Here is a 24,408-nt window from a genome sequence, read left to right as displayed (position 1 = left end):
CTTGAGTTTGAACGACAGTACGTGCTCGCGCTGTGCAAGAGAGGGGTGTTCAGCGCATACACGAGCGTGATTGACAGTGCTAATACATTCCTCCTGGCTCTGATTGGTTGTTTCTGACCGGGAGCGGTGTATTTCTGCAAATGGCAATAGGACCACTGGAAGGAGCTAGAGGAGCTTGATTTTTTCACAGATTATCTGTCTCATATTCTACTCTCAGGATATAATGACAGTTATAACAAATATTTGTTTACAAAAGTTACCTACTGGAGCTTTTATTTAAAATCTAAAAATATAACAATTTGGGTGGCACCAAATAGTTAACTTAGTTATTACTAAAGCTCACCTAGATGTACTTTAGCTGTGACGTTGGTGCCTTGGGGGCCTGTCTGAAACTAGTATTATTAGAAGGTACAGTCACGCTGCTGAAACATCTTGTGAAGTGACTGGCTGTCTGTGCACACCGGGCAGCTCAGGCGCGTCCATCAACACAATAAGAACTTTTCACTGTTTGTGTCACCCCGCTTTGCCTGTGTTTGTGACCTTCCAGAGAAGAGAACGTTAATTAAAGGACAGGACAGGAGCGAGGAGCGGAATCTTTGAAAGTCAGACCATCGGCATCTGTCTTTATCTTTAATTGGAACTATTTTGTTTGACGGAAGAAAACAACTTGCCAATTTTTGTCTGAAATTAAAGGTAAGCTGCTCAATGTTAACAATGGTTTTTAACTGTATATATCAACTATATTGTTTATTAAACTATATTAAAACAGTAGAATATATGCCTACTTGCAATTGTGCTGTTCTAAATTAGCTTGGATTACCTGTGGTTGCTCACTGACAGCTGCTCTGATAAACGCTACCTTGAAAAACCTATTAAAAACCAACGCGTTCTCATCCCAATGCGTCATATACGACGCCTTTGCCAAAGCGTACATATCCTACGCACATGGCACCCTTTAGCGTAAATATAAGACGCACAGAGTATGGGTAGGTTTAGGTCTGGGGTAGGGTTAGGGTTAGACCACTAGGAGGCGCCTTCTGCCCCATACATATCAGCGTCTCATATTTACGCTAAAGGGTGCCATGTGCGTAGGATATGTACGCTTTGGCAAAAGCGTCGTATATGACGCCTTGGGATTAAAAACACAGCTGTGAGACACTACTCTAGAATCATTTGATGTTTTATGTATAGTCTACTGAATGAAGTGATTAGATTTGTTTAAAGTGTTTAAACTGAACTAAATTTGTCTTTAGTGGATTGCTATGCAGAAAATGATCACATCGATCTTTGAAACAGCCCTGTCTGCAAACAGTTAAACAAACACGCGGTTTAGATTAAATGTTTAGCCAATCAGAATGCTCTTGGGGTTTTCTGAACGTCATTCTGTTCAGTGATGCCATTTAGCATTTTTTTTAGCACAGCGATTTAGCTAGCTTCTGCAAAAGGCAGCATGTTTTTATATTTTTATGTTTTTATATTTTATATGTGTTTATATTATTTGCACAAATACAAATATGTGATAGTAATAATAAAAAAAACGTACTCGGTTACTAACGTAACCTCGGTTCTCTCTAGAGAGGGAACGAGTACTGCGTAATATCTTACGCTATGGGGAAAACCTATTTTCCACAAGATATTGAAGCCAAAAATTATCCTTAATTTTGAATTAATGTAAAACGCTGTGCAGCAGCATGCAGACATAGGCAAGACGGCTCGCACGCCTATTGGCTGCCCTGCGGCAACAGCAGCAGCCTATCGAGAGAGGCCCTGCGTGACGTGACACCCAATGGGGGCGCTTCGCGCCCGTTTCATCACGTCCCGCCAGAATAGGCGTGGCCTTGGCCTATAAATACGCTCGACAGGCTGATACAAACTGGTTTTCATCACTGAAGCGAACCAGCGCTGTTGTATGCACGCCAAGATACGCAGTACTCGTTCCCTCTCTAGAGAGAATCGAGGTTACGTTAGTAACCGAGTACGTTCTCTTACGAGAGCATCTCTCGTACTGCGTAATATCTTACGCTATGGGGAACACAATGCAACACGCCGTGCGTACTGGGATCCGACACCAAAGTCCCAAGGGCAGTAGCCCGGGGCTCATATAGTGCATAATCACCGTAGACTCACAGAGAGTCGGAGAAGAGAGGCTACAAGCATCATTCCCCATGAAATAGCATCCCACAGGAGCTAGTTATGTTAACAGTGTTTCACGCAGACAGGGTGAACGTGTTCAGCCTGAACTGGGTATAAGTACGGGTTATTCAACACCCATGGAGCTGTTCTATCGATCAGTGAGCGATGCACAAGCAAAACTCAGCATTCTGCGCCGGCGCAGCGGGGCAGATAGTACTTAATTCTAGACCGACAGCAGCTTGGCCTGTAAGGCGGGAACCTCTAGGTTATAGAACCTTATAAATGTAGACGGCGAGGCCCAGTCCGCCGCCATACAGATATCATGCAAGGAAATCCCGCTAAACCACACCCACGACGAGGCCACGCCTCTCGTGGAGTGCGGTCTGACACCCAAAGGACACTGCAGGCCCTTAGAAGTGAAAGCCAGCGCTATGACATCGACTATCCATCTGGATAGGCTCTGTTTTGATGCGGCCAGTCCCTTGGAGCGTCCGCCAAACAAAACAAAGAGCAGCTCAGTCTGTCTGAAGACAGACGAGCGGGACACATAAGCTCTCAGCGCCCTGACGGGGCAAAGGAGATTAGCATCCGCCTCCTCATTATTCACCGGGAGGGCGCACAGGGAAATAACCTGGGCCCTGAACGGTGTGTTGAGGGATTTGGGCACGTACCCGTGCCTTGGTTTGAGTATGACTTTTGAGTCATTAGGCCCAAACTCCATACATGACGCACTTACTGAAAGCGCTTGTAAGTCCCCTAGTGCTTCATTGAAGCAAGAGCCACAAGAAATACCGTTTTGAAAGACAGGTGTTTCATGTCTGACAAATGGATTGGCTCGAATGGGGCACCTTTCATGGCTTCCAGAACCGTAGAAAGGTCCCACACAGGGATTGAGGGGGGTCTGGGAGGATTCAGCCTCCGAGCTCCCCTGAGGAATCGCACGACCAGGTCGTTTTTCCCCAGTGACTGGCCAGACGTCGGTTTTGCAAACGCCGCTATGGCCGCCACGTATACTTTGAGCGTGGACGGGGTTCTACCCTTATCCAGCAGCTCCTGAAGGAAGGAGAGCACTTCCGTAACCCCGAAGTCTACGGGTGAAAAGCCCTGAGCTTGACACCAGGTAGAGAACACTGACCATTTCGAGGAGTAGAGCCGTCTAGTAGATGGGGCCCTAGCCTGCGTAACCGTGTTTAACACTCCCTCCGGGAGGTTAGCGGGTACCCGTTGATGGCCCATGCATGTAGGGACCATAAATCCGGGCGAGGATGCCAAATCGAGCCCTTTGCCTGAGAGAGGAGGTCTCTCCTCACCGGTATAGGCCACGGGGCAGCCGCATCAGGACTGGGAAACAAATCTGGTTCGTCCAGAACGGAGCAACGAGCAGCACTGGGCATCCGTTTTCCCTGATTCGTTACAGCACTTGAGGCAGGAGCGAGACGGGGGGGAAAGCATAGTCCACCTGCGCTCTGCCGAATGTCTCCCACAGTAGCTGGATCGTCTCTGGTTGGACATTGTCTCTGGTCAGTCTGTCTGGTCCCAGATTCAGGTGACCAGGTACATGCGCTGCTTTCAGTGAAAGCAGTTTGTACTGAGCCCAGACCAGGAGGCATTCCGTCAGCCTGTAAAGGTTTCGGGACCTGACGCCGCCCTGCCGATTTATGTATACCACCACTGACATGTTGTCCGACCGGACTAGGACGTGGTGGCCTTTTATCTGGGGACAAAAACGCCGTAGCGTGTTGTCGACTGCCAGCATTTCCAGGCAGTTTATGTGTAGGAGCTTTCCCTGTTCCGACCACTGGCCAAAGAACGGTCTGACCTCGAGCAGCGCTCCCCATTCCGAGGTGGAGGCGTCCGTGGACACCACCATCACACTCGAGGGAGTCCCCAGACTCACGCCTGACTGATACCAGTCGGCTATTTTCAAAGGTCCCAGAGCCGAAAAGCATTTCATGTCGACCCTGAGGCGAAACAGACCAGAGGTCCATGCCCGGGGCGGGACTTGTGCTTTCAGCCATAACTGCAGTGGGCGCATGCGAAGCAGGCCCAGCTGAAGTACCGAAGATGCTGAGGCCATGAGACCCAGCATTTTCTGAAACCTTTTGAGCGGGACTATAGAGCCACGGCGGAAGGATTTCGCGGCACGCTGAAATCCTTAAAAAACAGACGTGCTGTCATAGACAGCGAGTCCAGCACTGTTCCCAGAAAATACATTTTCTGGCTGGGAATCAGCGAACTCTTCGCCCAATTGACTGTAAGACCCAGATTCTCGAGATGCTCGAGTAATGTGGCCCTGTGTTCTATGAGCTCTGAGTGGGATCGAGCTAGAATCAGCCAATCGTCCAAGTAGTTCAAAACTCGCATGCCCTGAAGTCTCAGGGGTGCGAGAGCCGCGTCCATGCACTTCGTAAATGGAGGTAGGACTGTGTATTTATATGCCTGGCCCTCGAAGGCGAATCTCAAGAATCACCTGTGACGTGACGCAATCTGTATTTGGAAATAGGCGTCTTTCAGATCTATTGACATAAACCATTCTCCCTGGCGACCTTATGCGAGGATTTTCGGTTGTCAGCATTTTGAACTGGCGCTTCAAAAGCGCTTTGTTCAACTGCCGCAGATCTAGAATGGGTCTGAGACCCCTGTCTTTTTTTGGTACTAGAAAATATCTGCTGTATGGCCCCCCTTCGCTCTGAGCCTGAGATAAAGGTTCTATGGCCCCTTTGCTCAGTAGTTTCGCTATTTCGGCTCGAAGTAGATGAGATACTTCGTTGTTTACCGTGGTTTCGACACGCGCCGTGTAACGGCTGGGATGTCGAGCGAACTGTAGCGAATAGCCTCTTTTTATAGTGTTCAACACCAATTCTGATACCCCTGGAAGCTTTGCCCACGCATTTGCGTGAATAGCTAGAGGTAAAATGAGATCTGGGCTCTGGCCGCGGCACAGCGGCGGCTGCAGAGCTTCGGTGTGCTGAGACATAAACACTGTGTTTAAAGTGTGCGAGGCGGGGGGCGCACCGATCACGGCGGGCAGCCTGGTCGGGCTCGATTTCTCTATGACAGATTGTGGAGAGAGAGCGAGCGGGACAAACCCCGTGGGGTTGAGCGTGTCCATGAGGGAATGTGGGCGCAGGACAGCGGGCACACTCACTGCACTGAGAACACCGTCGGCTTGTGCTGACTGAATGTGTGTTGGTTTCGTTTTTACAGAAACCGTGGCACACACATTGTGTAGTGTTTGTGGGCACTGTGTCGTGGGCACCTTCACTACATTTTTGTTTGGTTTTTTTGCACAATCGACATGAGTCGATTTTATTTGTGCTAGCCCTGAACTGTGGCGGGCTGTGTCTGTGTGTGGGAATGGGCACTGAGACGTGGGCATTCTTACAACACTGATAACACCATCGGCCGTGGCCGGAATTCCAGAAAATACACTCTTTTGGGATTTATCTGGGTCGTTTGTGTGCAGGCAAGCAGGCTGTGGTACCGGCTTGTTTACTGCAAAATACACTGGAACAGTCAAATTGTTTGGAACTGAACGAGCGAGAAGTTTCGGTGGAGTCTGGTGGTGAGACTTAAACACCGTGGGCCTTAGCTGATTGTATGTGTGTTGGTTTCTTTTACAGAAAATGTGGCACATGCAGTGTGTAGTGTTTGTGGGCACTGGGTTGTGGGCACATTCACTACATTTAATTGACATCAGTCGATCTCATTTGTGCGAGCCCTGCACTGTGGCGGGCTGTGTTTGTGTGTAGAAATGAACACTGGGCTGTGAACATTTTTATTACACTCATAAGACAATCCAGCCCGTTCTCATCCTTTGGCGTCATACATGTGACGCTTTGTACATTTCGTTGAAATCTTACACACATGGCATCCTTTAGCATCAATATGAGACGCAGAACCCAAGGCGTCATACAGGTGACCCTCGTCTAAATCCAACGCACATGGCATCGTTTAGCGTGAATATGAGACGCAGATCCCAAGGCGTCATAACCGTACCCTACCCCAGACCTAAACCTACCCATAACAGTGCGTGTTATATTGACGCTAAAGGATGCCATGTGTGTAAGATTTCGACGAAATGTCATATGGCGTCACCTACAGGACGCCAAAGGATGAGAATGCGTTGGACAATCGGCTGTGGCCGGAATACCAGAAAATACACTGCTTATATGATTTTTCGGGGTCGCCAGGGAAATGGCATTTGTGTGCAGGCAAGCGGGCCATGGTACCGGCTTGTTTACTGCAAAATACACTGGAACAGTCACATTTTCTTGGAACTGAACGAGCGGATAAGAGAGCGTCATCACAGTTTTGTGTGTGTCGCCATTTGTTTGCAGGCGTGCGTCAGTGTTGTGTACTTGAGACTCGGACTCGGTCTCGGACTCGGTCTCGAGACCATATTTTAATGGTCTCGTTCTTGTCATCGACTCGTGTGCATTTGGACTCGGAATTGACTCGTACTCGAACATATTAGGACTCGGAGTTATTCCCGAGTCCACTCGACCCATTCAAAATATGTCATGATTATTACTGTATGTTAAAAGCATAAAGAATATTTCTTTAAATTGTTGTTTGATTGAAACATCTTGCTGACTCTCTTGTGCGCAACTGCGCATGACTTGAGACTAATGGTGTGTTCACACCGAACGCGAATTTAATTATTTGCGCGAGTAGATTACATACAAAGTCAATGCAAAGACGTGAATAGGCGCAACATTCGCGCCGGGCGTTGCGAATGACGCGAATTGGGCGACGCATTTGCCGCGAATGTATTCCGCTCAAGTTAAAAAATTTGAACTCGACCGAATGTTCAAGCGTCTAACTAGCCGCGATAGACGCGTATTTGACGCTCTATTCGCTTTCGGTGTGAATACACCGTAACGTTCGCGGCGCGCAAATGCAGCAGGACCCAGGTCAGATGTGATGTGGCCTCTAGCTCAACTATGTATTGAAAATGTCTGCCTTATCATCCATAATTCCGTTTGCATATAAGAGCCACACAGAATTCGTGTGCAGTATGTTATGTGTTAGAGCACTAACTGATTGTAATAATTAAGTCAAAATTTTAATAAAATTACCTTTACACCGCTATGAGGCCTTTTTACCATTACAGTGTATGATTCCATGGTATATTTGATTTACTGTATTGTTAGCACCAAATATTTTACATATTTTTGAAGATATCTTTAGGTCTGGTTTCAGACCCAACCTCGGTTATCCAACCTCTCTGGTCTCGGTCTCGACTCGGACTCGACTCTCTTCGGTCTCGGTCTCGACTCGGACTCGACTCTCTTTGGTCTCGGTTTCGACTGTGACTCGACCCTCTATGGTCTCGGTCTCGACTCGGACTCGAGTGAGCTGGTCTCGACTACAACACTGGCGTGCGTGTTATACAACAGGCTCACTGCTGCAATATTGACATTTTCAGCCGCTCAAACTAAGAGGAGCTGAGAAATGTTTGAGAAATGGAGATTAGTCCGGCCTCGGGGGGACTACAGCACACTCTTTACTCATTTCACGGTGACGCACGTCCACGGGGGGCGGGGGCGGGGTAGCTTTCTTATAACGTAAAGAAAGCTAGCCGCGGTTTTGATGCTTGTCCGTTTCCCTGGCGACTCGCGGGCAGAGGGGGGGGAGGTCCACAGAGCTCGCCCAATCCTCACTGTCCGACGCCAGGATAGAGCAGCTGGCCTTGTCTACAGATGCAGCTATCTCGTCGTCATAATGGCGGAGGCGGCGGCGCGGCGGCCGTTGTCCGTCAGTGAGCGACTCGATTGAAGCTGGTGAAGCTGGCAGGCGAACCGGCGAGCTTTCACGGGCTGGAAAAGGCTCGGGGACCCGCTGAGTACGGCGCTTTACGGCACGACACTACAGCGGGCGGGAGTGCAGACTTGGAGAAAAAATGCCGGGCGAGTCCTCAGAGTCACCATGGCAATAGCTCGCTCAGCGAGCGCGAGAGCTGCATGATCCTTACCCAGGCGGGAAACGCAGATGAAATGGTGGTCCCCGTCGCTTTGATGCGGCTCGGCACGAGCCACAGGAACGAAGCATCTTTAAAAAGACGCTGCTCTTTTAGATAAAGGGAGAGAGAGTGTGTGAGTCGCGACGGCGAACACACACTCTCAGCAGAGTAAAAGGATATTGACGCCGGAAAGCGTAGCAGGTACGGCGGCTGAAGGCGGCTAGGTAAAGGCCAGCGGTTTCAGACTCGAAGGCTCTTCCCGCTGAAGGTTTACTATCAGACGGCGCGGCTTCTCACTCCGGATCCAGCGATGCAGTAGTGCTTCGCTGAAGAAATGAAAATCAGTTTGTATCAGCCTGTCGAATGTATTGATAGGCCAAGGCCACGCCTATTCTGGCGGGACGTGACGAAATGGGCGCGAAGCGCCCCCATTGGGTGTCACATCACGCAGGGCCTCTCTTGATAGGTTGCTACTGTTGCCGCGAGCCGTCTTGCCTATGTCTGCATGCTGCTGCACAGCGTTTTACATTAATTCAAAATTAAGGATAATTTTTGTCTTCAATATCTCGTGGAAAAGAGGTTTTCCCCATAGCGTAAGATATTATGCAGTACGAGAGATACTCTCGTAAGAGAACTAAACTAGCAAATTTCACATCATATTTTCCACCAAGATGGCCAGTCCATTTTTAAATGATGTCATTGCATATTGATGCAGTTGCAATGACATCACAACATAATTTTGCTACTTTTAGCAACAAATTGATCTGTTTGTAGCAACTTCACCTGAAAATTTGTTGGCAACAGGGAATCTGTTTGCGCGTTCACAGTCCATGGGAAGCAGTTGTTTAAGTGTTAGTTCACCCAAAAAAATTTTATTCTGTCATTAATTACACAACCTCATGTCGTTCCAAACCCGTAAGACTTTTGTTCATCTTCAGAATGAGGATCTCCCTAGCTGACTTAATGACTTGTTTTGCTGGATGCGAGGAGGTTTTTTTTTATTTATGTTGCCCAGCCTGTTTTAGTTAAATTCTCATACTTTCCACTGGGGCTGGAACCAGATGTAGTTCCTGCTGATGATTCACTACTGCACACAACGGACAGAGCGAATGAGGGATTTCACTACTTCCAAACAACACAAGCTACCTACAGAAATCTCATTTGTTTTAAAGACTTCTTTTGCTGTATGCATTTGGTTGTACATATTTGTACAACTTTATGGATGTTCAGCAAGAGCATTTGTACCTCGTTGCAATGGAATGTAAGTCTTTCTGTTTCTGTATGGTTTTCAGTTACTAATTTTGGCTCAAAGTGTCACGCTGAGACTTGCCCAAAGAGAATTTTTTCGAAGAGCTTTTCTCCATGAAATCAGTCTTTGAATTTAATGTGTATCTCATAATAGCCTGAATTGTACACATGCATATTTCTTTGTATCTGTTTCTATGTTTTTTTTTTAGTTATTTTTAATACTGTTTCTGCTTTCTTGTATGATGGTGTTAGATAACAAAAAATAACTCATTTACACATCTGTCAGTGTTTCAGGTTTCATTTACAAAGACTCTCTGAAAGACTTTGTTTAATCGCCATTAATTCACATTGAGAAAATCAGGAGAAGATGGCTTCACTCATCTCCGAAAACTTCAAATTTATTGCACTCTTCTTCAGGAGTAAGGATGTCATGATCTTCAATGGTCTGATAGGTTTAGGGACAGTGGCCAGTCAGACAGCATACAATATTTTTGCATTTAACTGTCCATGTTCACCAAAGAAAAATTACCTGTACGGTCTGGCTGCCATTGGTGTACCAGCTCTGGCTTTTTTTGTGATTGGCTTGACGCTCAATCGAAATACCTGGGACGTTGTGTCAGAGTGTCGCACCAGAAAATGCCGGAAACTATCAGTGACTGCTGCTTTTGCTCTTTTGGGCTCCATTGTGGGCAGAGCAGTCGTTGCCCCCATCACTTGGTCTGTTATTTCCCTCCTGAGAGGGGAGGCGTATGTCTGTGCTTTAAGTGAGTTTGTAGACCCCTCTTCTTTGGATAATTTCCCTCCTACTACAAAGATTCCAGAAATCATGGCCCGGTTTCCATGTAAGGATGTACCTGCTCCATTTATGAATTACTCAAGAGTGATTGAACGCCAGTTACAGTATGAGTCCCAGGTACTTACCACTTTAACGTCCTTAATTGAATTAATACTTCTGATTTCATTAAAAAAATGTCTTCTGTATGATATATAACTTCTTTTTTTCTCTTTTATTCATCTAGCTGTTGGGCTGGTTGCTGGTGGGAATCATCTCCCTTACTGTCTTTCTGCTCCTCTGTCTAAAACACTGCTGTTCTACCCTTGGCTACCAGCAGGAGGCGTACTGGTCCCAGTATCGTTCCAGCGAACAAGCTCTTTTCCAGCGTACAGCTGAAGTGCATGCTAAATACAATGCAGTTGAATGTGTCAAGAGCTTCTTTGGCTTTGTAGCCTTAGAAAATCAGGATAAGGAGCTTCTTGAAAACTGTCAGGGAATCAAGAATGTCATACCCAGAATGGAGTGGAACCGCGTCACTGGAGTTTACATGTACAGAGAGATCAATGACATTCCCCTGTACAGCCGCTTGAACAAATGGGACATGTATACAAAGGAGCTCAGTGATTGAAAAAGATTTTGGGGGTAATAAGTTGGGTGTTTAATCCTGTCTTCAGTGGCCATTTTATACATTCTGAATTCTGAATATGTCATTAAAGGCTGTAATTCAGATTTTTCATTTGTTATTGTTTTTTTAATACACATTATGATATGTTTAAGCTTTGTAGATAGGAGATTGGCAAGTCAAAAGGTTATATTTTCATACTGCACAACAGACTATTTAGCGTCTGTTTTATGATACATGATGTACTCTCAAGTTGAGATGACCTCTTGTTATTCTTTGCTAAGCAATAAAGTGCATCTGACAAATTGGTGTCTAATGAATGAATAATATAACATCTTTAGTAGTACAGTGGAACACCTTATCATTTTAACTAACACTGACATAATGAAATGTAATTTATGTACATTTAAGACTTTTAGCAGATGCTTTTATGCAGAATGACCTACAAAAGTGGTTAGCATCACATATGAGACCACTGCGATCAACAGATGGCAAGCGTGCAATCTGTAATGCTAATGAAGTGCTTCCAGTACAAATAAACAAGTGGTGCACATAAATCTACTAAATTTAATAGACATACCGTTCTGCCTACATTCTTAAAAATAGTTTTTTTATTGACATCTGTGGTTCTATTGAATACCTTTAACATAAAACCATTGCACAAAAGGTTCTTTGTAGTGGAAAAAGGTTCTTTAGGTTATTAAAATTCAGAAAAACGAACTGCCTTGAATGCTATCACAGTACTTTAAACTTGATTATGATAGGGCGTGGAGCAGACGTGTGACATGGGAGTACTTGGGTAGGTTGAATTTCATTTGGGCTACAGCATTCTGCATGAGCTGCAGAGGTTTGATTGCACACACGTTGCTGGCCAGGAGTTGCAGTAGTTGAGACAAGAGCAGACTAGTGCTTACTACAGTCTGGCAAATGTTCTGCAGGAGAAATCTGCATGGTATAACTGGTTAGTAAGTGGGTTGCATTTGACAAGTCATTGTCCAGTGTGAGGCAAAGATTTTTTTGCTTTGTGTGTGGGTGAGATGGTTGAGTTGTCTATTGAAATGATATGGACTTCTTGGCAAGGATGCTTCTTGGCTTGAAGGAGCAACAGCTTGATTTTTGATCATTCAGCTTCAGGTGATGGGTGTTCAGCTAGGCAGAGATGATTGCCAAGTGATTTGTGAGGGTTGTCAAAGGGTGGAAAAAGAGAGAAATTAAATTGATAATATATCAGTCATTAGAGGCGATGCATGGTGTATAGAGAGAATAAAAGTGGTCAGAGTACAGATCCCTGTGAAATTCATTGTGGTTGTTGATTAGATGAAGTGGATATTTTCATGATATCACATATCTGATCATATGCCCAGTTAACTGAGGGCTAACTGGCTAAGATAAAGATTTGGTGGCTCATATTCATCAGGGTTTTCATCCACTGGAAGCAATATCAATTAAATTCTTAAATGTGCATCAAAAAGATCATGTGACTGCATCATTTGCTCAGAGAAGACAATGGAAGTGAATGGATCCCATTTGTAAACACTGCAGATGCTCAATGTTTCATTCAGAAGATGGTAACACGGTTATAGTGTAAAATGGACTTATTGCTTTTCGGTGTAATGTTATGTCCTATTTTTCCATGGTAACGCAGTGCCATAAACACTAACGCCCTGGACCACAACAAACTGGAACACAAATAATAAAAATAATCCTTAAAGCACAAATAATATAGAAATTTGGGAATTTTAAGAATAATTAAGAATTAATTATTTAAATTAAGAATTATTGATAAGAATGTATTTAATTTAAGTTCAACATTATGTCACAAATGTTATCAATTGCTTACCTCAAAATCTTTCTGCAGGGAGATTTAGCAAAAAGGGAAATGTAACATTTTATCAATTCACACTGATATTGTGCAACAGGAATCACCAGTTGCGTACTTCCTTTTGCTACATGAACAAAACTGGGTAATTAGCTCTATTTTTGTGTGTTTATTATTTGCTGTGACAAAATCACTAGCGTCACTGCTTCTGTCACATGCTCATTTTTTCTTTTTATGCTTTATGGTAGGGTTGCTCCGAATATCCCCAGATTCTATTCTATTCTATTCACCCTTTTGCGTCACTCTCTCACTGTTTTTACCGTGTTGTCTCTTGCTGTTTTTGTGCCTGCCAGTCAAGCAAAGTGAATTAACCCTCATTCTCCTCCCAGAACTGTCTTACACAGACTCATCAGAGAAAATCTGACTCGGCCTGTCTGCCCGCTCGCCTGGCCACTGTCACCTCCTAATAGCCTTCAGCTGGAGAAAAGTAGGAGGAAGAGAGAGAGAGCAAAGGATAGAAAAGGAGAAGGGGAGAGTGAGGAGGGGGCGGGTGAAAGGAGAGCTGTGATCCAGACAACGAATCACATGAGCAGAGATCTGTTTACAAACTGAGCAGGAGAGAAGTCATCGGCACCATTACGTGGAGGCAGGGCTGCTGGAAAAGGCGACAGGAAACACACAGGAATCTCATCACTTTGTCTGGAAAATGCATTATATCCTTTGTGTATTTGCAGCGGAGAAGCCAGACCAGATGGTGTGAGGAAGACACAGCATTGAATGGGCTGCACTCACAAGCTCTGGCTCTGAGGGCTGTATGCCACTGCTCTTCCTATTTCTTTGTTACGGGGAAAACCGTTGATTGTAGCGTGAGGGCGACAATCTAGAGCGAGAAGACTAAAGGAGAGTGGCTGACGGCAGCAGAGGAAGGGGTGAGCTTTATGACAATGTTTTGAAGATAGACAAAGAAATCTGTGACTCTCTGTAATGTACATTTTCTCTCTCTCTGCTTTGTTATCGTGACTCTACAGAGGTAAAAACAAAAAACAAAAACAAAAAACAGTGACAACAACTTCATGTCAAGCGGACGTAGATGGTGATCCATTGTTGATGTGAAAAACACATAGCAGATTTGACATATTCTGTGCTGCTGCTTGATTTTGGATCATGATGCTGGGAAAAAAGAGCTGTTGGTTTTCTTTTAACTTGTGCTTGCACAAAACATTGTAGATACCGAGGAGTAGGTGTTGATATCTGTGCCTGTGTTGACACAGGTCTCAACAATGACTGACTTGTCTTTGTAAATGTTTCAACACAAAGAAAACAGAGTTGCCCTGCCTCCCTCCATATGCCAGTGAAGAGCTGCTGTGATCATAATGTGTTAACTAGAGGCACTGAATATTCAAAGCTGTGTTTTTGTGGTGTATAGTTTTTAGAAGTGTAAAACTTGTATTATTCATCTGGTTTTGAGTGAGGGGATCGGCCCACTCATTTGGCCCGATTTCAGCGCTGTCTCCTTGGACACAAGTTGCTGGATCTTTTGGTATTGTGGAGCAATCTAGCACCTATCCAGTGGTGTAACGGTGAGTATGAATCATAACCCCCTCCTCCTTCTCTTCCCTTCATTTCTAGTGGCTACATAATCTGGACATCTCCATAACCATGTGTTTTGCACTGAGCCACCGACCCTCCCACTGGCTTTCTATCAATGTTTAACTAAAATGCTCCTTAAATTACTACCACCCCCTCCTTCACCTGAAAACCCAAGCCTTTTTACCTTTCTCCTGTTTGGCACACTCTTTTCCATGACCTGAACTTGAGCACAGCCTAGAAAGACACACTTTGTGTCTGTCTGTTGTGAGAGACACAACATTGTTTGGTTGTTTGGTAGCATTCAACCCGAGGTCAGTTATTTTTGTTTTCCCCCAAATGGTGCTTCCTGCCTGGGTTGGTGAGGCCTTCACATCTCTTGCCTCCCCCTCAACCCCTCATAGATGGACCAGATGGTGGCTTTATGGCAGAAAGGGTACACCACTAGTGTTTGTCTTTATGCACAGACAATTGGCCAGGCTTCACTCTCAGTGCCAAAAGCTCTCTCGCTCTTTCCTTTGAAAATGCAAATCTGTATACAATAAGACAAATAATAGTTGTTTTAATAAAGGGAAATAAAATCCATTACTTGCATTTAAAGGGCTTGAAATTCTGAATATTGGTTAACCTGTTAACATCTTTATATTACATTGTCTCCCCCATTTGGAAGTACAGTTCCTCGAGCAGCATTTATTTATTTTTCTTCTTTTTTTCATGAAGCATTTGAAAGTTGTAGTCAACTCATAAAGTTACATTTGAGCTTTTTTTTAACCCATTTTTACAAAAAGGAACGCTGACATCTTCTTTATGAAAAGTTCATTATATAAAAAGCAATTTAATTAAATCATACTAAAGAGCATATACAGTATAATATTTGTAGCCAAGCACAACAGCATTTTCATTTACTGTCTCGCCGCTTCAGCACAATGGAGCGTTTCTTGTCTGCTTTTGTTTCATCCACAAGCACAGCACAATGAAGTGTGCGTGTTTATTCTTTGTTAACAGTGTTTTGGTCTATGGCAGTTGGAAAATATTAATCGTCATCCTACAGAAAACACTACTTTGTCAGAAAGCCCAGGGCAATATTAAATCTATCAAATTATATAGACAACTGAATCGTTTTGGATTATGAGATAACCATTTTACTCCCACATACAACTAAAAGCCTTGTGACATCAGCTGAATGTGTTTGTGTTGCTATTTACATGTGTTGCCTCAGGATATAGGTTAAACCATTGTTGTCTGAACAATGTTCACTGCTCTGGAAATTCTCCAGCGTGTGATGAAATGTCTTGAACCCTGAAAGTCAGCATGGTGCAACAAGGACTTTTGGATGACTTCTACAAGACTTAAGTAAATAAATGGCTCACTTTTCATTTTGAGGAGTGTTTTCCATCACAACAAAGACGAAGATTCATTGTGTAATGGCTGCATTACACTCCATGAAAATTCTGTAAAAGTTTGAATGTGCACATTAACCTGTAGCATTAATAATATTTTGTTGTATTAAATGAACAGTCAAAGTATTTTTCTGTGATTTGAAAAAAACGAGTTGGATTTTACCCTCATACGTTTTGAGGGACAAAGGTACGATCTATAAAATAACTATACAGTAACAGAAATAAAGAATTTTAAAACAAAAACGATTGCACTTGGCTGTTGAGCACATCATCCGGCACCGCTGTGACATCTCTTGTTTTTTTTTAAAAGATGTATTACAGTGAAAAGTTCATGCTGCTCAGCAAGGTCCAACAATGAGAGCAGTGTTACAAGGAGTTGAGAAACACGAGGACAGTCCGCAGGCTCACAGTATGCAATATGCATGCAGGGGCCACTGAGAAGAGTACACATGAGAATCACAGTGATGTGTGTTGCCTTTCAAGGGTCTGACAGAAAGAAATATGCGACCCACTCACATAACAAATTCATGAAAGATGGGTGATCAAATCAATGTCTATGCTTTTATCACATTTGAATTCTGTATTCATTTTACTGATAAAAATGAATGCTATAAGCAGTCCTGAGCTGTGAGCTCCCATGACTTTCACCATAAACTCTAAAAAATATTTTTAACCAAAACATGGTTTTGTTTTGTCTCTTGCAGCATGCCTATGTGACGCAGACTAACAGATTACAGACAAGTTCTGCAAAATGACCACTGACATTACCGGTCGTCTCCCACTTAATGTCTATGTCATCATTCTTGGGATAGGTCTCTTCGTCTTCATGTTGAGCATGATCTTCTGCTGCTACCTATTCAGGTATACTTAAATAAATAAATGAACAGTCTTAATTGTTGTGGATGACCAAAAATGAAGTTTGCAGTTGTTAATGGAATTGCTAAAAAATGACATAAAATTCTAAAAGAATTGGGCCATAGCTGTATTAAGCATCATAAGGCAAGTGTAGCATATTTGATTTCATTCAGAATGGTAACTCATAGTCCTTTTCATAAGCATAGTAAAGAAAAAAATGCAATACAAGTCAATAATACAATGCAATCAGTAAGGAAAAGTACAGTCCAGAAACTGCAATAGTAAACGATTGCAGATACAGGTAAAAACATACTTTTTTATCTATGTATAATTCATAGACTGAGACGACAGGGCGCACAAGAACAATATGGATATAATGAGGTAATTTCTTTCCTTTATGACGTATGCAGTGAGTTTTGTATGTTATTATGTAATATATAACATACATGTACAATAGACATCATATATTATTTACATTGTTTATTTATTTTTTTACAGGTCGTTCTTAAAGGTCCGGGGAAAAAATTGAGTCTTCTTGGAGTAAGTACCTGTCAAACCAATACCTTAAGTTCACATAAACATACAAAAATTCTAATTTCTATCATTTTGTCACCCTCATGTCATTCCAAACCTGTATGTTTTATTATTTTTTCTTCAGTGGAACACTAAAGGAGATTTTAGGCAGAATGTCCAAGCTGATTTCTACAATTTTTAACTATCCCTGTAACTCTATTAAGAATGCCTTGAACCATTACAATTGTTTAAATGTATAGAAATCGTAACATAAATATAAACCCTCTGGCTGTTTCTGTTTTTTTATTTATTTATTTATTTTGCAGCAGACCTGTGCGGTTTGCCTGGAAGAGTTTCGGAGCCGGGATGAACTAGGGGTTTGCCCTTGTGCTCATGCGTTTCACAAGAAGTAAGATCTCTCACCATCTTGTCACTTTCCAACCTTTCTCATTATGTATCTGTAATCAGTAAATAATGCATAGGATGCCATATTTTAAAACACTGATTGATGCATTACAATGTAAAAATTTAAAACAACACATTCCTTCAAAACATAAAGCATGCCATAAATTCATGGCACAGAATATTGGCTAAAACAAGAATGTAAATATGTAGGAACCTCAAATTAAGCTGTCAAGGCATTGCCTTGAGGAACACCTGTCAGACTGTTTGTTGTTTCTCAAAGACATTCTGCAGTTTCAGCCCATCATCTTGTGACGTGGGTATAATGCATAACAGCGCTTGAGTCTATAGATAGCTGATGCATTACAGACCCATCTCTCCTCTTTTCACCTTGTCTCCTGCTCAGGTGTCTGGTGAAGTGGCTGGAAATTCGCAGCGTCTGCCCCATGTGCAACAAGCCCATCTGCAGGCTCCAGCCAGACCCTCTGCAGGGGGCCGAGGGGCCCCATAACCCCCTGGAGGTGTGACCGAAGAGGGACATCACTGCTCAGAGATAGGCAGGCTCTCACACACACCTAAGAACTGCATTAAAAATCACCACACTACTGGAGCGGGTGGACTAGTCCCAAATACACATCCACCGCCCCTGTCCACCAATCCCCATTTCCCAGTGGAACTGAACTGATGTGCCGTGTTCTTGGTCATAATGTACTGTAGCTTGCAGCAAGATAAACACACGCCTTGTGGACTCCAAACAGACAAAGAAGAATATTCAAACCAGGGGAGATGCACAAAACATGAGGTCTGAGTTGACATTGTGCAATATGTGCAATCATACAGTATTTCCCATCGAAGAGAGACTCACTATTACTACCATAAAGAGTCAAGTTTAGGAATGCCCAGTTACAGAATCTAAAGTTAGGAGCTGCTCAGTGGCCCGAGTCCTGACCTTAAAGATCAATGAGCTCATTGGTTTTTACTCTTGCCAATATTTTAACATTTGACACTCATAAATGTGTTTCTGAGTGCTAAAGGGAGCTCATGGTCTTGGTGAGAACCCATGCTGTAATCTGGAACTCTCATACTTGGATGGAATTTGGCCTAATTTAAGTTATTTAAGGTGGATGTTTTGTACTATATATGGCTCTCAATAAAATGTAAAGTTTTTGTGATGGAACCAATTTTTGTGTTTATTCATCTCCATGAAAAATCATGTAAAGTTTTCATAAATAGGAACCTGTTTGTTTTGGAACTCCAAGGATTAAAAAAATCTGCAAATGAGTTGTGTATATATATATATATATATATATATATATATATATATATATATATATATATATATATATAACTGTCAGATTTTTTAACTTTAATTCAGCAAGGAGGCATAAAAGGATGGATATAAAATATTTCTGTTTCAAATAAATGCTGTTTGCACAAAAATATTCTGCTTACTGTTTTCAACATGGATAATAATAAAAAAATATATTTTGTGAGCAGCAAATCAGAATATTAGAATGATTTCTAAAGGATGTGGCACTGAAGACTGGAGTAACGAATACTGAAAATTCAGCTTTGCCATCACTGAAATAAATTACATTTTTAAATATATTAAAATAGAAAACTGTTTTAATAATATTTCACAATATTCCTGTTTTTTTCAATACCTGTATCCAGAAGAAAACATGCTAGACTGAAGACGCCTCCATAACCTACTGTAGTCATAATATTAAATAGTCGTAATATTTCTTTTTAGTGTACATTTCCCTTTAAATCACATCTATCTATTTATTAGAACATCCTCCATGACTCAATACAAAGTGACAAATTACCTCATGACTTTATGAATTATCTTGTTTGAATTGCTCAGCATCTCCTATTTGTTGTGCTTAAACATGATCGTTTCTAGTGCAAGAGTCAACAAAACACATTAAGGAAAGGCTTGTTATTTTTAAAAGCTAGGCTGGTCAGCTCCTATAATCTTTGTGGCCAAGTGTGGACTTGCTAGAAGCAGCTGAAGAACACAGGGACATGTTCTCTGAGTGTTGGACAAGCATGTAATTCTTCTTATTAAAAGAGATAAATAACATTTCTGAGCTGTACAGACTTGCTGTCACGTGGTGATCTGCTGCAATGCAATGTGTTACTTGAGGATGTCTGATACTTTGCCAGGCTAAAATATTGCCTCAGAAAGAGGCCAGTAAAGTGATAATATATACAAGACTAGCATCACATATGTCAATATATTAGCATTTATATGCATATTCATTGGCTTTAACTTCATGAACTGTCACCACAAATTAGCATGTACTTACAATGCCATATTTAGGCTGCATAGCTGACTCACTATGAAACATAGAGGCTTCACTTCATGGTGCTCAAACTGAACAATTTTTGAGTCGCTCTGATTGCTCGTGGATATTCTACATAGAAACTATCATCCTTGCATAAATACTTGTGAGGGAAGTTTTATCTCATAAAGGAGGAAATGAAGAAATGTGTGTGCTTGCTAAATGATTAAATTAGGCCTTGTTTGTGTAGCAAAGGGAATGACCTCAAATTAAATAACAACAAATGACCTTAAGCAACAGCTTCGTCTTGGTTGTGCATGGCTTTGTTTTGTTCATTTTTTGCTTGTCTTTTTACAACTAAAAGCAGTGAAAATGCATTGATAACTGCCAAAAAGAGTAAACTAAGCGCCACCTGGAGGTCAGAATCATGTATGACTAGATTCAGTCAAGCTTCATGTTTTTATATATATATATATATATATATATATATATATATATATATATATATATATATATATATATATATTTATTTATTTATTTATTTTTTCAGAAGAGACAGCCGTCTTTCTTAAAAAAATAACTTAAAATATATATATTTTTAAAGTGTTCTGGAAAAACGTGTAGGCCTTCCCCAAAACCTTTATTACGTAATGTATTGTGTTTTTTATAGCAAGAATAAGTGTGGTTATCTTGGTAATTTGCAGTGATTTTATTGGACGGTGGATGGCGATATTTATCTAACGGAAGTAAAAACGACTGCAGCATTAAGCTACTGAATATATCGTTAGTCTTCAAAAGTGTATTTTCAGATGTGCCTTAATATGTGACGCAACTGCATGGGTTGAATTAAGAATCAGACGACTGTCAATTCCCCTTGAGCCATTTGAGACACAGTAATTTCAAAGCTCTCTCAGCTAGACTGACGCTGTTGCATGCAATTTTTATATAACAGCTAAATTGGCATGTATTCAATTGTGGGAAGTATTAAAGCAAGTTTATTCACCAAAAGAAGATATTTTGAAGAATGTTGGTAAATTGATGGCATGCTATTTGTTTCCATAGTATTTTTCCATTACTAGCCCAACTGTCTGGTTACCAACATTCTTCAAAATATATTCTTTTGTGTTCAACAGAACAAAGACATCCATACAGGTTTGGAACCACTTGAGGGTGAGTAATTGATAAAAAAAAAAAATTTTAAATAATTTTTGGGTGAACTATCCCTTTAATGAACACTTGACTGCAGCATACCTGGATCTATGTGATTATTCTTAATCAGAGTAGGCTAACAATGGTGAAAATGCAGTGTTGTTAACCCTGGAGTGCAGACCAAGGCCCAGAGATGGCAGGGCACAATTTACCCACACTTCCTTTGGCTTTGAGTTGCCAAATGGCTCCGTGCAGACAACAAACGTTTTCATTGTCTGAAGTATCAGAATCCTCACCACAAGCTTTCAACACGGTTTTCACAACTTATCTGTCTGACCTGCCCTTCTTTGAAACCTCATCAGTTCCTTTTTTAACATTGGTTGGCACACATCTATCTGTCGTTCTTTTCCACTATCTAGGCAATCTGTACGGTTATTTTAAATAGTTGTATGCCTTAGTTGTAACAACCATGTAAAGATGTTATTACCCCACCCCTGCCACCACTGTTTAGCTAGCTGTATTAGCATGATGCTTTGAAATTAGCAGGATAAAATGGTATCACATTTTGCCTGAGAAACTACAATTTAATCTAATATAAATTTTATGATTTTATCTGCACAAGATTAAGTACTAAAAAAAATATAGGATTAGAAAAAAATATATTCTTATCAAAAAAAAAATTTCCTTTATGAAATCTGCATGTACCTACCGCCTTGACAACCATTCATATGTGATCTGGGAGGAAGTGGGTAAATAATAAAATGATCTCCTAGCTTATCCCTGATTAGTGGAATTGGTGGTGTTACCACTCTCCCCATGATACCATACCCGGTGTGCCCCTTATAAAGATTTGTTACATGCTGTATTACGTAAAAGGACAACTGTAACCATATGTTGTAGTGGTTTGAAAATGTTTGCTAATATACTTAAATATTTTGGTTCCAGTGTGTTCTGGTTACTTATGCTGACATTGCTGGCAGATAGATAGATAGATAGATAGATAGATAGATAGATAGATAGATAGATAGATAGATAGATAGATAGATAGATAGATAGATAGATAGATAGATAGATAGATAGATAGATAGATAGATAGATAGATAGATGGATGGAAGGATGGATGGATGGATGGATGGATGGATGGATGGATGGATGGATGGATGGATGGATGGATAGAGATTGTGTCCAGTTTGGTTAATGACAAAGTGAAGTATAATATATATTTTTTGTGTTTCTCTCCAGGTTCTTTTGCTGTTATTACATGGCATCCACTGTAAAAAAAAAAAAAAAACAATAATAAAAAGAAACAACAATGTGATATCTAATTATTATACAAAACAAAAGCAACAACAACTAAAACTGTCAAATATCGAGCTCTTATAGCATAGTGTTTCGCCAAGCATTTTTGTAATTTGTATAGCTGATTTAAATATGTGCTAATATGCATGTTTTGCTCCATCAAATGCAACTCCTGATTTCTAAATAAATATACAACTTAATAGAAAAAAAGGAAACAACATGTGTTTCCATAAATAATAATAGTAATAATACTAATTTAACATAAATAGATTCTTTTGTCTGATTGATTTTCCACAATAAGACTCCATTGACCAGTTAAGATTAAACATAACAACCAGAAGGGGAAAAAAGGGTTCAAATAGGCATGAAATTACAAGCACCTTCCTTGACCTAATTACAGTGACTAGCCACATCTCACCAGATGCCCTATTTTGATGGTGTTGGTGGGATGGGGGGTTCAATTCTCGTCATATGGGGGTCAATTTTTAAACAATATGCCTCACTTTTCTGAATGACCTCATTGGTCAATGCCTTTTCTACAAATTCAATCAAATATATCTTTAAATATTTGCATTTGAAGTCAGCCAACTTAAAAATGTTATCCAAATGGAAATAAACATCTGCCATTGTCTTCTTCTTGGTGGTCATTTGTTTAATAGGTTACGTGTATTTAAATGACAGCAGCAGCTTCTAGCACAGAGATTATATTGTCATATAGATTAACTTTGAAAGAACTTAAATTATTAATATTGGTACGCAGACTCAGTTAGGCCTATGGTTTGGCTGTCAGGGTGTTTAATCATTGCAATAGATTGTCACTTTTCCTTGTGTTTGGAGGATTACACATTCGCTTTTTAAGAACATTTTCTCCTTTGGAATCAATGCTAATTGCTTCAAGCTTTAAATGAAAATCAGATTTACTAAATCCTGGATTAAGCTGTTAAACTGATAATAGACCTTCTCACTTTCCCCTCTTCAAGATGGAGTAAATCTTTAATCTGCTCAACACTGTCTCAAAGTTACAGGACGAGCTTGTAACATATGGCCTTTTTGCATAGGACAGCCTCAGACTCCAGACAAGCCGATCATGTGAATGAGTGAAAAACAAGGCTGTTCTAGATGTCTGGACCAAGCCCTTTAAACAAGACAAGCAGCAGCTGGCCAGCCATGCCAATCTGCAATCAATGAAATCAAACCAGTGGATTGGGTTTATATGCCCAGTTGAACAGCAAAATGACTTGTCCAATGCAAAATGACCTGACAGCATGAGTTTATAAGGCTTGAATCGTATTCAGCTGGGACATGAATTATGTACAAGATCCAGAGATGTATTATTTGTGCAAAACTTACTGATGTATATGATTGTGTGTACCTGCAAGAAAATATGTAAAAGAGAAATACTGCATTTTGATTAAATTAATATACTTCATATTATCAATATTATATGTTATGATTAATATCACATTGTGCATTTAATACACTTATTCTATTCTTAATTAAACTGGTTAAATCAGCTTTTTTGATACATTAATGTAATATGGAAACTTAAAAATATTAAAAAATATTTTAAAAATATCTGTACGAAGAAATATAAGAAGTAAATCTTAATACTAAATCATAAAAGGTAGAAATAGTGATTTGTGATTCATGTTTATTCTTCAACAGGCTTTTTGGGTAAAATTGTGACTGTCTATGACCATCTGAATCTATCCCTGCTTTATTTGATTCACATTGAACAGATTGAGATAGACAGCTTGTCGAAGTCTTCTGTCTGTCTCAGTTCCTTTGAGACACGCAAATCAATTATTTATCATCCCAGAAATGTTTTTCATGGTGTTGTCATCAATTTACTTATGCAGTTTAAAATAATTTCTACTAAACATAGAAACTTAATTTAATCTAAATGTAATTTCATTAAGGTATGAATTGATACTAATATAATATAAATTAATTTATTATATATATATATATATATATATATATATATATATATATATATATATATATATATATATATATTATATATATAAAATATATTAATATATCAGTGTAGTAATTTAACAATATAATTATGAATATATATATATATATATATATATATATATATATATATATTAAATATTAATATTTAACATAATTAAAACAGTACATTAAACATTTATAGTAATGTTAGATATTATATTTTATATATTATGTTAAAATAAATATTAAATGTACTACCTTAAATATTACTATTTAATACATCTAACATACATTATAAATGTATAGAAAAATATACTAATATAGCAGTATAGTAGCCTAGTGTAATAATAATATACATATAGTACATTATATATTTATAGTAAAAAACTAT

The 24,408-nt window shown here is 40.6% G+C and overlaps 2 protein-coding genes across 7 annotated transcripts; both read left to right on the top strand.

Annotated features, from left to right (window-relative positions):
- The first annotated feature begins 672 nt into the window (after nt 1–672).
- LOC143745122 (RING finger protein 122) lies at nt 673–18,496 on the top strand. 5 transcript variants are annotated; one of them, XM_077237027.1, is made up of 6 exons: nt 673–693; nt 16,254–16,410; nt 16,743–16,785; nt 16,903–16,944; nt 17,244–17,326; nt 17,726–18,496. In XM_077237027.1, exons 2-6 carry the CDS (start codon nt 16,301–16,303, stop codon nt 17,844–17,846), a joined length of 399 nt encoding a protein of 132 aa, XP_077093142.1. In that variant the 5' UTR covers nt 673–693; nt 16,254–16,300; the 3' UTR covers nt 17,847–18,496. The 5 variants fall into 5 exon arrangements, with proteins under 5 accessions (XP_077093142.1, XP_077093140.1, XP_077093138.1 ...); XM_077237025.1 differs by lacking the exon at nt 673–693 and adding an exon at nt 9,230–9,359; XM_077237023.1 differs by lacking the exon at nt 673–693 and adding an exon at nt 13,146–13,491.
- Nucleotides 9,182–11,048, top strand: calhm2.1 (calcium homeostasis modulator family member 2, tandem duplicate 1). Of its 2 annotated transcripts, none has more exons than XM_077237020.1 (3): nt 9,182–9,359; nt 9,641–10,259; nt 10,366–11,048. In XM_077237020.1, exons 2-3 carry the CDS (start codon nt 9,714–9,716, stop codon nt 10,747–10,749), a joined length of 930 nt encoding a protein of 309 aa, XP_077093135.1. In that variant the 5' UTR covers nt 9,182–9,359; nt 9,641–9,713; the 3' UTR covers nt 10,750–11,048. The 2 variants fall into 2 exon arrangements, with proteins under 2 accessions (XP_077093135.1, XP_077093134.1); XM_077237019.1 differs by having other exon boundaries at nt 9,633–10,259.
- Nucleotides 18,497–24,408: the final 5,912 nt, after the last annotated feature.

The sequence above is a fragment of the Siphateles boraxobius genome, unplaced genomic scaffold (assembly GCF_051911475.1).
Source record: "Siphateles boraxobius isolate OS27281-9 unplaced genomic scaffold, OSU_SipBor_1 20, whole genome shotgun sequence".
NCBI lineage: Eukaryota > Metazoa > Chordata > Actinopteri > Cypriniformes > Leuciscidae > Siphateles > Siphateles boraxobius.
This window is presented reverse-complemented; position numbering and strand designations above follow the sequence as displayed.